Source organism: Scomber japonicus, chromosome 14 (genome assembly GCF_027409825.1).
Source record: "Scomber japonicus isolate fScoJap1 chromosome 14, fScoJap1.pri, whole genome shotgun sequence".
In the NCBI taxonomy this organism is placed as follows: Eukaryota; Metazoa; Chordata; class Actinopteri; order Scombriformes; family Scombridae; genus Scomber; species Scomber japonicus.
The window spans coordinates 5,175,063-5,190,062 of NC_070591.1; the positions used below are offsets into that span (position 1 = coordinate 5,175,063).

The following is a 15,000-nucleotide window of genomic DNA, read 5'->3' on the forward strand; positions in this document are numbered from 1 at the left end:
TAAAAGCTTATTAATCAGATGTGAATCTTCGTACCTGTAGTTTAGTGTTTTGCTGTTCCAGGAGCTCCAGACGTTCTCTCTGCAGCTCGTGTAATTTCTCCAATTCGGCCATTTCCTCCTTCCTTCCTTCCTCCTCTGCTTCCTCCTCTGCTTCCTCCTCTGAGAGACGTTTCTCCAGAGCTTCATATTCAGCTTCCTTCTGGCTGATGATCGCCGTCATGTCGGCCTTCTCCTGGCTGACCTGCTGCAGCTTCGTCTCCAGGTCAGCAGCAGCCTCCTTCTCTTTAAGAAGCTTGCTGTTCAGTTCAGTGACTTCCTGTTGGAGAGATTGAACTGTCTGGAGTTGCTCATCTTCTGCTTTCAGATGCAGCTCCTTTGCTTTCTCCACTCTGGACTTCCTCTCTGCTTCCTCATCAGAGAGACGTTTCTCCAGAGCTTCATATTTAGATTTGTGTTGGCTCAGTTCAGCCAGACTGTCCATCAGCTCCTTCTCTTTCTGGCTGATGATCGCCGTCATGTCGGCCTTCTCCTGGCTGACCTGCTGCAGCTTCCTCTCCAGGTCAGCAGCAGCCTCCTTCTCTTTAAGAAGCTTGCTTTGCCATTCAGAGTTCAGTTTAGTGACTTGTTGGAGAGATAACTTCAAGGATCGAACTTCTTCTTCTTTTTGTTTCAGTCTTTTGTTCGTCTCCCAGCGCAGGTCATAAAACCGCTTCTGAAGCTGTTTTGCATCTTCTTCCATGTCACTTATTTTTTTATTGGCCTGATTTGCGACCTCTTCCTCCTGTAAGAGACGCTTCTCCAGAGAGGAACCCAGGAGCGATTGCGTCAGGGAGTGAACTTCTTTTTCTTTTTCTTTCAGTTTTTCGTTCATCTCCCAGCGCAGATCGTACAGCTGCTTCTGAAGCTGCTCCTTCTCCTTCTGGCTCATGATCTCCGTCATGTCGGCCTTCTCCTGGCTGACCTGCTGCAGCTTCGTCTCCACATCCTCCTGCTGATGTTTTTGGTCAGCAGTGATGGAGAGTTGGAGAGATTGAACTTGTCTCTTTTGTTTGAGTCTTTTGTTCATCTCCCAGCGCAGGTCATAAAACTGCTTCTGAAGCTGCTTGGTGCCTCCCTCCATGTCACTGAACTTTTTATTGGCCCGAGACAGATTTGCAGCCAAAGTGTCTTTTTCACTGAGCAGTTTGGTTCGTTCCTGCTCGCTGCTCATCTCTCGGTCGGCCAGCTGCTGCTTTATTGCAGAGACTTCTGAGACCAGCTTCTTATTTTCTGTTATCGAGTCCAGCAGCGCTTGACGCAGGGACTCCGCGATATTGCTATTATCGCGCTGCATTTGGCTAAATGCCTGAAAGACAGAAATGTACATGCAGGTTAAAAATACTGTCCCATTCTCACTGTAGATACACACAGACACACAGGAAGTCCTTCATCTTTACACTTATTTATACAGCTGAATGATCTGCTGCCATTAAAACTAATTGTTTCATTCTCCTGAGAAAATATTTAAATAAAAATACATCTGAAATATCTAACAGGATGTGTTTATCATCATTAATCATAATCATTATTTTCAAACAGTAACATTATGTACATGCACTGTCTTAAAGTCCATGTTTTATTATAAGCCTTAACAACTACAAGTAAATCATTTTCATGCAACAAGATACGATTGTTTCAGTCTGTCAAATATAGTTTCTGTATTTCTCTTAAATAAAGTCTCTTAAATACAGATGTTTAATATTTCAACACCCAACTGCAACATATCAAACTAACTATTTAAAATATTTCCCTTTCACACAATGATTTTTGGTTGAATCAAATAAGTAGATAAAAAAAAAAAATCCTGAAAAAAATTCGAAAAAAAAAACTTCTGGTTAAAAATAATTCTTACTTGATGTCTTGAGATATTTCTTCTCGCCATTTCGGTTCAACACAGATTCTATCAGATCTATAGAGAGTTTGTGTGAAGTGTGTGAAAAGCTTTTTCCTAGTGGACGCTCTGAGTGTCACTGAGAAAATGATCCCTGCCTCGATGGTCTCTGACTTCAGAGTTTCTGAGTTAATGTGGCACTATGACATCATCGAGCTGTATGACATCACCGGGGTTCCAGAGCCATAATGGAATGTGATGTCATAGCTTGGCCTCAGCTAGTTGTTGTTTTTTTTTAAATGCAAAAAAAAAAACAAGAAAACAAAAAAAAACAACCCAACTGCAGAAAACAGTAACAGCCCATCATAGTATTGTGTATTATAATATAGACTCAGAGTATTAATGCCACAATCTGTGGAAAACATCTTCATATGATGAGATTCAGTCTGATTTCTACAAGATTAGATTATACAACATCGTTTGAAAGAAAACAGAAAAAAAAGTATTTTCAGTATGAGAATAAAGTCCTTAAAGTTTTTTGGTCACTTATCTTCTTAATTCTTCAGTTTTTTTCCTCAAAATAAAACAACTTATTCCTGTAAGATTGTGACTTTGCTCATTAAAGTAGAACTCGACTGCTGATTGACTTGGCCAAATGCCTGCTAACTGTTTTATTTATTTTTATAATTCACTGATAGCCGAGTTTGATAACTCAAACTCCACGTACTCCGGTGGTAGTTAAACTCCGTTTGACACAGGTTGCATTTTACTTTTGACTTGTCAACTGAAGCGTCTGGAAGTGTTTTAAAGTTAAACAAGCCGTTCAAAAGTCCAGTAGCTCTCTTACTTTCCATCAGCGCGGTAGGTTTACTGCAGGAGGCCACTTCAAAGCATAGCGCTACAGCTAGAGGAGCCGTCTACGGGGGAGTAGAAGGGACAAAAAGGCTTGCAACATTAAAATGCGATAAAAAAAAATTAATGCGTTATGGATTGCATTAATCTGATCGCGATTAACACGTTAACGCTGACAGCCTTAATAAAAACATACAATTAAAAACAAAAAACCCCACTAACTGTGACTTGTCCTAATGTGACTCACAGTGTACACAAATGGAAATAAAATGCATAATTTTTTAACATTTTTGTGCAGCTAATAAACATTTTTATAAATGCAAAAGTAAAAATAAAAAGTAAAAAATGCCCAAATCAGCATTAAAACATGTTGTTAATGTCTTTTAATCAAACATTTATTAATGACTGATGGAGGAATTTATGAAAGTGAATTAATGTATAGACTAATTATGAGTCAGAGTATGAACAGTATGTAAAGGGTTAAATCTGTGTATGATGCTTTTATTCGACTGTGTCTGGATGTGGAGCGACTGCTTAATTAAACACAGCATGATTTACTTCCTGGTTTATGATTTAATTAATTAAAACTGCATCATTTAATAAAAGAAATGGGAAACACATGATACACAGATCAGCAGCGGTCAGCGGTTTAGTTATATTTTATAAGAATGAGATTAATATGATGATTATTTAACGGAGATTTATGAAAAGAAAATTTATTTAATGGAGAGAAAAAAGGTTGTTTTACAGCATTATATGTTTACTTCTGCTTACAACTTGCAGAGGAGTCAAACTCATTTTCATTCAAGGGCCACATACAGTCCAATTTGATCTGATGTGGGCCCGATCATTAAAAAGATGGAAGGAAGGAAGGAAGGAAGGAAGGAAGGAAGGACGGAAAAGAAGGCAGGAAGGAAGAAAGGAAAGAAGGAAGGAAAAAAGAAAGAAAGGGACGAAGGAAGGACAGATGAAAGGAAGGAAGGAAGGAAGGAAAAAAGAAAGAAAGGGACGAAGGTAGGACAGAAGGAAGGAAGGAAGGAAGGAAAAAAGAAAGAAAGGGAGGAAGGAAGGACATATGAAAGGAAGGAAGGAAGAAAGGGAGGGAGGAAGTACAGAAGGAAGGAAGGACAGATGGAATGAATGAAGGAAGGAAGAAAGGAATAAAAGGGTGGGAGGAAGAAAGGAAGGAAGGCAGGAAGGAAAGTTGGAAGGAACGAAGGAAGGAAGGAAAAAAGAAAGAAAGAAAGGGAGGAAGGACGGACAGATGAAAGGGAGGAAGGACAAAAGGAAGGAAGGACAGAAGGAAGGAAGGACAGATGGAAGGAAGGAAGGGCAGAAGGAAGGAAGGAATAAAAGGGTGGGAGGAAGAAAGGAAGGAAAGATGGAAGGAAGGAAGGAAGGAAAAAAGAAAGAATGAAAGGGAGGAAGGACGGACAGAAGGAAGGAAGGAAGGAAAAAAAGACAGGAAGGAAAGTAGGCCGGTTTGAACCCCTCGGCCGGCCGGTTCTGGCCCACGGGCCGCATGTTTGAAACCCCTGATCTATAGGGATTACATTTAGTAATAAAGTATTTAGTTGGAGGTAAAGAGCGCTGCAGATGTTTTACACTGTTGAAATGTTTTTGTTATTGTTTGATTTTCTTTGTGTGAGCAGCTACAACCTGGAGAGCAGTACGTGGGACGCTGTTCCTGTCAGCAACGCTCCTCTCTACAGATACGGACACTCACTGGCTCTCTACCAGGTAACACACACACACACACACACACACACACACACACACACACACACACAAATACAGCATAATAACTAAAACAACAATAGAACAATGTATAAAACATATAGACACTTGTGCTAAGTGAGGACACACACACACACACACATACCTGTTTTTACTACATCATGGGGACCCCTGATTTGGTGATGTCCCGTGGGGTCCAGCCTTTCTAAAGGGCCTAGAGACTTAATTTTAACTCATAAATTCATCATAATTCTGTTTGAACAAAAAAATGACTTGAAATATCAATAACTCTCACATAAATTTGAAACCTGAATTTTGCCCCCCTCGTTGGGACCCATAATGTTAACGTCTATTAGCATGCACTTGACATCACTGTTGACCACAGTACAGTTCATATTCAGTATTTGAACAAATGTTGGATTGAAACCCTAACCCTAACCATTAACACTGCATCTAATAATCCAGTTCCATCGCTAAGCTAATATGCTAATACAAATCTTATATGCTAAAATACACACCGGGGAAATTCGTGCACTGCAGTACCGTGTGTGAACTCTGTGGGGACCAGGCCTATCAGGAGGCTGTTTGCTATTGATTCCAATGCTCGTGCATCGGTCCCCACGCGTAAGTAATATGTCAGGTTTCGGTCCCCACCAGGATAGAAAAACGCACACACACACACACACACACACACACACACACACACACACACACACACACACACACACACACACACACAGATGCTTGTTTTTACTGATTTACTGATTAAATAAAGTATATTTAGATTTACCTCAACACATCTGTTCTTGTAAAGCACCCTCACACACACACACGCACACACACACACACACACACACACACACACACACACACACACACTGTACAAACACATCCATTACTCTTCATCAGTCCAGAGGTGAGCACATCAATCCTGCTGCCATGTTTTCATGAGCTGGAGACAAAATTCTTGTAGCTTCTTGTAGTGTGTGTGTGTGTGTGTGTGTGTGTGTGTGTGTGTGTGTGTGTGTGTGTGTGTGTGTTTGTGTGTGTGTATGAATAGCCTCTTTATGCTCATTTGTAAACTATCCTGGCAGCTTTGCTTCTCTAAACATAAAAAGAGGAGATAATTTATTCGTAGAGAACATTAAAAGTAATTTTTAGCTTCCTAGATCATTTTTTGGGAATCACCTCGTGTATTTAATTTTTTTTTTTGCATATCTTTTCCGATGTAGCCGCAGGTGCAGACAGACAGTGTGGGTTTAATTATATTTGTCTGTGCCTGAAGCAGTTTTTATTTTCCTCTTTGGGAAACTCAAACTGCTCGTTACTTGCATTTAATAGTCCTAAAGAATCGGAAGAGAGAATTCATTTCAGTTAAACTTCCTGTCGTCCTCCCGGGTCAAATTAACCCCGTCTGTTTTTACTGTTCCTTCCTTCCTCCCTTCCTTCCTTCCTTCTGTCCTTCTTTCCTTCCTTCTCTTCCTTTCCTCCTTCCTCCTTTCCCTCCTTCCTCCCACCCTCACTCCCTCCCTCCTCCTTTCCTCCTTCCTTCCTCCCTCCTTTCCTTCCTTCTTTCCTAATTTCCTCCATCCTCCCTTCCTTCTTTCTTCTTTCCTTCCCTCCTTGCTCCCTCCTTTCCTTCCTTCCTTCCCTCCTTCCTCCCTCCCTCCCTTCCTTCCCTCCTTCCTTCCTCCCTTCTTCCTCCCTTCCTTCCTCCTTTCTTTCCTTCCTCCTTTCTCCTTTCCTTCCTCCCTTCTTTCCTTCCTTCCCTCCTTCCTCCCTCCCTGCCTTCCTTCCCTCCTTCCCTCCTTTCCTTCCTTCTTCCTCCCTTCCTTCCTTGACTCAAGGACAACAGGAATGCAGTAAACGCTTATCTAGAAAAGAAGTGCAGAGATAGAGAGTCATCTTACAAGACTGTGAAACGTTATCTGGGAGTTTGAGTCTGACCCATTCTTCAACTTAGCTGCACAAGAAATGAGAACATCAGAAACCCTCCACGCGCCCCTCCGCACATCACTCACTTCACAGCTCGGAGGGTCAAACCATGGCTCACTGTCCAAATACTGGGACACGAGCTTTATCCTGTGAGGAAGTGGAAATGTAATAGTGATGGACGGAGCAGAGACGGAGCAGAGAAGGAAGATAAATGTGTGTGTTGTGCTGCGGTGAAGGTGAGATTTGATCCAGAGGAGGTCAGCGTGTCCGACTGATGCCTGGAGATGATTTGAAGGCTGCAGTTACTCATGCACACACACACACACACACACACACACACACACACACACATACAACCTTTTAACCTCAAACCCTCCTTGTAACACAGAGGAGAGATGAAAGGAGTTACTTCACTTAGTCACTTAAGTTTGCAGCGTATCATATTTTCCACTTCCGATACGATACCGATATTGCAGACTTGGGTATTGGCCGATACCGATATTGATCAGATGCAAATGTTTTGGACAGCGTTGGTTGTTTGAGGGAACCGGCCATCGTATTAAACTTCCCCTAACCCTAACCCTTCCTTCCTTTCTTCCCTCCTTACTCCTTTCCTTCCTTCCTTACTTCCTTCCTTTTTTCCTCCCTCCCTCCTTACTCCTTTCCTTCCTTCCTTACTTCCGTCCATTTTTCCTCCCTCCCTCCTTACTCCTTCCCTTCCTTCTCTCCTTCCTTCCTTCCTCTTTTCCTCCATTCTTTTTTCCTTCCTTCTCTCCTTACTTCCTTCCTCTTTTCCTCCTTACTACTTTCCTTCCTTCCTTCCTTCCTCCATTCCTCATCCCTTCCTCCTATCCTTTCTTGACCGGACGACAACAGGAGGGCAAACATTATGTGTTGGCAGATGTTTAATATCATTAAATGCACCGCCTGTATTTGTGCACAGTTTCAATACTAAAAGAGAATATTTGATGCATGATAATAATAATGTGGAGTAAAATAGATATTAGAGCTCAGAGTTTATCATTAGAGACATCAAGTCTTCAACTGGCACCTAGATTCAGCTGGACAAAGACATTTCATGTAAAATAAGGATTTAAGGCTCCATTTAAGTTTAAGTTTAGTTTTCTTTCACTTATCTTCACTTTTAGCCACACTTATGTCCTCACTCTGTTGGTTGGTCCGTCAACTTTGATCCAAACTTTTTTCCAAAGTAAAATATGAATTGCTGTGCAGTATTGTAAGATTTAAGATAACAGTGGAAACGCTTTATAAGGAAAATATGGGACCAGTGTTGGCAGAGAACATTAGACAGATGTTCAGTATCATTAAATGTGTTTCCAGACATCTGCTTTTATTCACAGTTTCCAATTTTCACATAAAGAAAAGTTCCCTGTGATTTTCCTCTTGGATGTTTTTCTCTTCTCCGTGCAGAAATGATGAATGTGCAGAATTATTTTTTAAGGAGGAAAGTGTCTCTGAGCTCACATGAAATCTCAGTTTAAGGCGTTTACCTGCAAACATGATTTGTGACATCACAACAGTTTTTTTTGTTGTTGTGGTTCAATATTCAACTTTACTTTAGGTGTGATGTGGAAATGTGAAACCTCCAGTGCACAGATACTGAAAATTAACTTTACAGGAGACTGTTATTTATTTTAAAGATTTTTGACTGAAGGTTATTGAACTTTTATTTGGAGAAAAAAACTTGTCAGACAGAAAGAAAATGGTTTTATACTGTATGTGTTAAAACATGACTGGATTTTAAAGAAAAATAAGTTTTTATGCTTGATTAAGGGAGGAAAGTTTGTGTATTGATTAAAAACAAAAAGCAACAAACTGCAGTGGTTAAAGGAGGGGAGGAAGGAAGAAAAGGAGGGAGGAAGGAAGGAATGAAGGAAAGGAGGGAGGAAAGAGGGGAGGAAAGAAGGAAAGGAGGGAGGAAGGAAGGAAGGGAGAAGAAAGGAAAGGAGGGAGGAAGGAAGGGAAGGAAGGAAAGGAGGGAAGAAGGAAAGAAAGGAGGAAGGAAGTGATGAAAGAAATGAGGGAGGAAAGGAAGGTGGAAGGAAGGAAGCAAGAAGGCAGGAAAGAAGGAAGGAAGAAAGGAAGGAGGGAAGCTTCTGACTTAATCTTTAATCAAACTTCGACTGCAGAGATGGAAACACACGAAAGGAAATGACAAAAAACATTATGATGACATCACTCTTTCCTGCAGTGTCACTTCCTTTCAAACTAAACCTCTCTCTGCCCCCCCCCCCCCCCACCCTCCTGCCCCCCCTCCTCCTCCTGCAGGACGACATCTACATGTTTGGCGGGAAGCTGGAGGCGGGATCGGCCAACGTGACGGACGAGCTGTGGGTGTTCAACATCCCCAGACGCACCTGGTCGCCGTGGAAACCGTCCCCCTCCCCCTCCCTACGCCCTGGAGGGTCACACGGCCCACGTGGTGGAGCTGGCCGACGGAGAACCGGTGATGCTGATGTTCTTCGGATACTCGCCGATCTACAGCTACGTCAACAAAGTTCAGGAGTACAACATCAGTGAGTGCTGAGTCAGCTCATTGGTTTGGTTTCTTTGATTTCTTTTTTTTTTTTGTGGTGATTATTTACTTTTTATCGATGAAAGTCAAACACTGGATGTTTAATAATAGACAAGTTTATTTGTAAAGCACAATTCATACGCTGTGTAATTCAAAATGCTTTACAAAAGCTGGAGAAACATAAAAAAAAGATAAGTTTAAACATTATTTATTAGGAAAGAAAATTAAAAAAAATAATAAAAGAAATATAAAAAAAACGTTTAAACATTATTTATTAAGAAAATAAAATAAAATAAAATAAAAAAATAAATAATAAATAAATAAGTTTAAACATTATTTATTAGGAAAATAAAATAAAATAAAATAAAAAAAATAATAAATAAAACCGTTTAACATTATTCATTAGGAAAATTAAAATAAATAAATAAATAAGATTAAAAAAAAACCTTTTAAACATTATTTATTAGGAAAAAAATATATAAAACACAAGTAAATAAGTAAAAATTAGGATAATAACAATACTGGATTTTTTGTTTTTTTTATCTTTGATTTTTATTAGTTTTTCCTTTTTTTAAAAAACAACAAAAGGACATCATAAAAAAAGAAAAAGGAACAAACAAATAAAACAATGAAGAATAAATACCATTAGGGGAGTCTCATTCTTCACATTCTTTCAAGTCCTCATCATGTCCATTTTTCATCTGTGTTTTTAAATTGTGTCCATTTGTGTATCAATAAAACCTTTACCAGATATCACTTACATTCACATTTCCCTCGTTGAAATTACACATATATATATAAAGTTTTACAGTCCATAGAAATGTTATATCCTAGTAGCTTTTGCAGAGTATTATGCACCATGTCCTGTGTTTAATGCCTTCCTTCGTCTCTGAGAGGAATGTTATTTATATTATTTATATTATTTATATTGGTCATTATATGTGACTGACATTAATCTTAACAGAAAGTATAAAAGTCACTCATCTTTTTATGTTTCATGTTTATTATTATTTTTTATTCCTGCAGTCAGATCACACGTCACATATCTGTTAAACATCCGTCTCATCAGAGGAGGAGCATCAGATTAATGTAGAGGTTCATATGAGGGTTTAATGTTCAGGTAGTTTCCAGGTGTGACCACTAGATGGCGCTGTCGACTAACTAGTGTTACACCAGCAGCTGATGTTAGAGCTGGATCACTGATACAATCTGGAGAGGAAAACATGAAAACACACACACACACACACACACACACACACACACACACACACACAAAAACACGCACATGTACAGAACTACTGTTAGACATACAGACACACACACACACAGATACACACACACACACACACACACACACACACGTACACAACTTCCATCTGACATATAGACACACACACAGACACACTGAGACACACACACAAAGATACACACACACACGTACACAATTTCCATTTGACATATAGACACACACACAAAGATACACACAAGCACATGTCCACATCTTCCATTAGACACACACACACACACACACACACACACACACACACACACACACACACACACACACACACACTGGTCATTAAGGAGCGGTGGCATCCAGGCCGGAGCGTCTGGTAGAAGACAATGATTAATGAATCCGCTGCGTTCTCTCACTCTCCTACCTGCCTGTCATCCTTTTCTTCCCTCCATCCCTCCATCCCTCCGCCTCTTCCTCCTTCATCACTACCTTCTCTCTCTTCTTTTTATACACTCTCTCATCCCTCCCTCCCTCCCTCTCTCTTTTTTTCTCTCCTTTCATCTGCCTCGCCTCTCTCTTCCTGACCCCTCTGTGTCATCTCTCCTTCCCTTCCTCACCTTTTCTTTTCCCTCTCTCCCCTCATCTGTCTATCACTTTCATCTTCACCCACCTCTCTCTCTCTCTCTCTCTCTTCTCTCTATCTCTCTCTCTCTCTCTCTCTCTCTCTCTCTCTCTCTCTGTCTATGTCTCTCTATGTCTCTCTCTCTCTCCTCTCTCTCTCTCTCTCTCTCTCTCTATGTCTCTCTCTCTTTCTATGTCTCTCTCTATGTCTCTCTCTATGTCTCTTTCTCTCTCTATGTCTCTCTCTCTCTATGTCTCTCTCTCTCTCTCTCTTCTCTCTCTCTCTCTCTCTATGTCTCTCTCTCTATGTCTCTCTCTCTATGTCTCTCTCTCTCTATGTCTCTCTCTCTCTCTCTCTATGTCTCTCTCTCTCTATGTCTCTCTCTCTATGTCTCTCTCTCTATGTCTCTCTCTCTATGTCTCTCTTTCTATGTCGCTCTCTCTATGTCTCTCTCTGTCTCTCTCTCTCTCTCTCACTCTCTCTCTCTCTCTCTCTCTCTGACATTGTCACAGTCTCAGTCTGTGCTGGGCATCATTAGGCTTCAGAGAGGAGGAGGAGAGTAGAGGAGTGGAGAGTAAAATATGAGGTAAAAGGATTTAATGACAACACAGAGAAGCAGGTTCACAGCAATTAGCTGCTAGAGGAAAGATAAGAGTTGACCTTCTTCTTTTTCTTCATATACAGTACACTCCTCTTCTCTTTTTTTTATCCTCCTTCTTCTTCTGTGTCTATTCTTCTTCTTCCTCCTTTGTCTCCTTCATGTTCCAGTTCAGTGAAGCTTTATTGGCACATTTTCATCAAAAGAACAAAACTGGTGCTAGATTTGTTGTGCTTATATCAATAATATGATTTAATATAAAGGAAATATAGATTATACATATCCTTTCTTTCCTTCGTTCCTTCCTTCCTCCTTCCTTCCGTCCTTCCTCCCGTCAGTAACTCCTTCCTTCCTTCGTTCCTTCCTTCGTTCCTTCCTTCTTTCCTTCCTCCGTTATTCCTTCCTTCCTTCCGTCCTTCCTCTTTTCCTCCATCCCTCCCACCTTACTCCTTTCTTTCCTTCCTTCCTCCATCCCTCCTTCCCTCCTTACTCCTTTCCTTCCTTCCTTCCTTGTTTCCTCCATCCCTCCCTTCCTTCCTTCCTTCCGTCCTTCCTTCTTTCCTCCCTCACTTCCTTCCTCCCCCTCCCTCCCTCCCTCTTTCCTTCCTTCCTTCCTTCCTTCCTTCCTTCCTTCCTTCCTTCCTCCCTTTCTTCTCTCCTTCCTTCCTTCCTCTTTTTCTCCATCACTCCCTCCTTACTACTTTCCTTCCTTCCTTCCTCACTTCCTTCCTTCCTTCCTTCCTTCCTTCCTTCCTTCCTTCCTCCCTCACTTCCTTCCTTCCTCCCTCCCTCCCTCCCTCCTACCTTCCTTCCTCCCTCCCTCCCTCCTTCCTTCCTTCCTCCTTTCCTTCCTTCCTTCCTTCCTTCCTTCCTTCCTTCCTTCCTTCCTTCCTTCCTTCCTTCCTTTCTCCCCTTCACAAAGTGCTCATTGAAAAACATCTCTGTGTCTCTGGTGAAACAACATAAATGGCTTTTTTATAATATGATTATCATAATATGAAAGAAATTGAGATGAAATTGTCCCCAAATGGACCCAAACTCCAGCCTTTCCTTCTCCTCCTTTCTTCCCACATATATAATGCAATAAACAAGACACTGCAGAACAGAACTGTCTAATATGTGTTTAAAGTCATTTAGAAACAAGCGTCTTCATTAAATACATATTGTAGTTTGTCCAGGAGAGAGCTGAGAAGTTGATTTAACACTGAAACATGTCACAATCACTACATAGCTTGGTCACATTAGTGTTTTATACTTTTTGGACTTTTTGTGCCTAAAAAAAAACAAAAACAACAGGAATCAAGGACTTAAACCAGGAAGGAAGGAAGGAAGGAAGGAACAAACAGTCAAAAGAGAAGGAAGGAAGTGACGAAGGAAGGAATGAGGAAGGAAGGATGGAAGGAAAAAAGGAAGGACGGTAGTAAGGGAAGGAAGGAGAGAAGGAATGGATGAAGGCAAAGAAGAAGGAGGGAAGGAGGAAGGAATGAAGGAAGGAAGGAGTGGAGGGATGGAGGAAAAAGAAGAAGGAAGGAAAGGAGTAAGGAAGGAAGGAGAGAAGGAAGGGATGAAGGCAAAGAAGAAAGAAGGAAAGGAGGAAGGAAGGAAGGAAGGAAGGAAGGACGGAAGGAAGTAGGAAGGGAGGAAAGAAGGAAGGAAGGAAGGAAAGGAGTAAGGAGGGATGGATGGAGGAAAAGGGGAAGGAAGGAATGAAGGAAGGAAGGAGAGAAGGAAGGGATGAAGGTAAAGAAGAAGGAGGGAGGGAGGAAGTAAGTATGGAAGGAAGGAAGGAAGGAAGGAAGGAAGGAAGGAAGGAGGGAAGGAAGGAACAGTCAAAAGAGAGGTGGTCAATTTGACCCGGGAGGACGACAGGAGGGTTAAGTTATAATTTGTGTGTGTAAAATGTTTTTAATTTAAAAAAACATACTTCTCTGACTGAGTTATTGTTCTTTATTACATTTGAATGACCTCTTCTGCTCTTCTGCTCGGGGCCACCATGATGCAGATTCCTGATTTACAGTAGTATAAAAATACAACTTTAGAGGATGATGTGAAGCTTTTTAGATCATTTTATGTCTCAGTTTCTCTTTTTCTCTCTCAGTTTTTTTTGTCTCTTTGTGTTCTGATACCTCTCTGGGTCTCAGGGGGGTTTCAGATGATCGCACGTTTCCTCCGACCTCTGAAGTTCCTCCTCCTCTTTCTATCTAAGCCTTCTGTTTATTGTGCTGTGATTTCGGAGGGGGGGGCGGGGGGGAGACGGGGGGCAGATACTCGGATGATGTAACTCAGGCCTTGTTTTTTAATAAGATTTTCCTCCACACGTGAAACCATCTGTATGCATCGCACCGCTCTAATAAAGGGACACTTTCAAAATTCAATACACTCGGATTTCCTCTGGCTCTCTCTCTCTCTCTCTCTCTCTTCTCTCTCTCTCTCTCCTCTCTCTCTCTCTCTCTCTCTCTCTCTCTCTCTCTGTTTGGCTTTCACTCCTCTTTTCTCTCTCTTATTCTCTTATTCTATCTCACCTCCAGAATTACTTACAGATTTTTTTTTGGCATGAAAGTGAAAAGCCAAACTTGCCAACGCATCAAAAACTTTTTAAGCGATCCACTTTGATCCCTTTCCCTGAGCGCTGTGCATTAATCAACCTCTCTCTGTCTCTCTCTGTCTCTCTCTGTCTCTCTCTCTCTCTGTCTCTCTCTGTCTCTCTCTCTCTCCTCTCTCTCTCTCTCTCTCTCTCTCTCTCTCTCTCTCTCTCTGTCTGTCAGGGTCTAACTCGTGGCAGGTGGTGTCTGCCGGCGGCGCCGTGGTCCAGGGAGGTCTACGGCCACAGCAGCGTTTACGACGAGGCCAGCGGCTGCGTGTTCGTCCACGGCGGATACAAGGCGCTTAGCAACAACAAGTACGGCCTGGTGGATCACATGTACCGCTACCACGTCCACACGAGAACATGGTGAGAGCACAGAGAGGCCTTACTGTATGAAACGGCCATATTGGGTTAAGAATGGGTAATAATGCAATGTTTAAAGGCCTGCCAAAATAAATGTCCGACCTCACTCACGTTCATCACATCTCTGGCCCTAGAGGGTGCTGTTAAAAGGAAGGAAAGGAAGAGAGAAGGAGAGGAAGGAAGGACAGATGGAAGGAAGGAAGGGAGGAGGGAGGGAGGGAGGAAAGGAAAGGGATGAAAAGGAAAGAAGGAAGGGAGGAAGAAAAGGAAGAAGGAAGGAAGTACGGGAGGAAGGAAGGACGGAGGAAAGAAGGAAGGGAGGAGGTAGGGAGGAAAAGGAAAGAAGGAAGGGAGGAGGGAGGGAGGGAGGGAGAAAGGAAAAGAGGAAGGGAGGACGGAGGAAAGAAGGAAGGAAGGAGGGAGGGAGGGAGAAAGGAAAGAAGGAAGGGAGGAGGGAGGACGGGAGGAAAAAGAAAGGAAGGAAGGAAGGACGGAGGAAAGGAGGAAGGGAGGGAGAAAGGAAAAGAGGAAGGGAGGAAGGAAAGGAAGGAAGGAAGCACGAAGGAAGGTAGGACGGAGGAAGAGGGGAAAAAAGAGGCCTTTATAATAAAACAATAATAAAACAATCATTAGCATTAAAAAGTATGAACAGAGAGCGATAGTTAG

General features: G+C 41.8%; 1 protein-coding gene across 1 annotated transcript in view; it reads left to right on the forward strand.

Moving 5' to 3' along the window:
* Positions 1–15,000, forward strand: part of atrnl1a (attractin-like 1a) — a gene marked incomplete at its 5' end in the record, with an annotated part of 358,740 nt that overhangs the window by 12,854 nt on the left and 330,886 nt on the right. Inside the window, 5 exon segments of the mRNA XM_053333595.1 lie at positions 4,375–4,462; positions 8,684–8,793; positions 8,795–8,931; positions 14,153–14,205; positions 14,207–14,337. Coding sequence (XP_053189570.1) covers positions 4,375–4,462; positions 8,684–8,793; positions 8,795–8,931; positions 14,153–14,205; positions 14,207–14,337 — 519 coding nt within the window.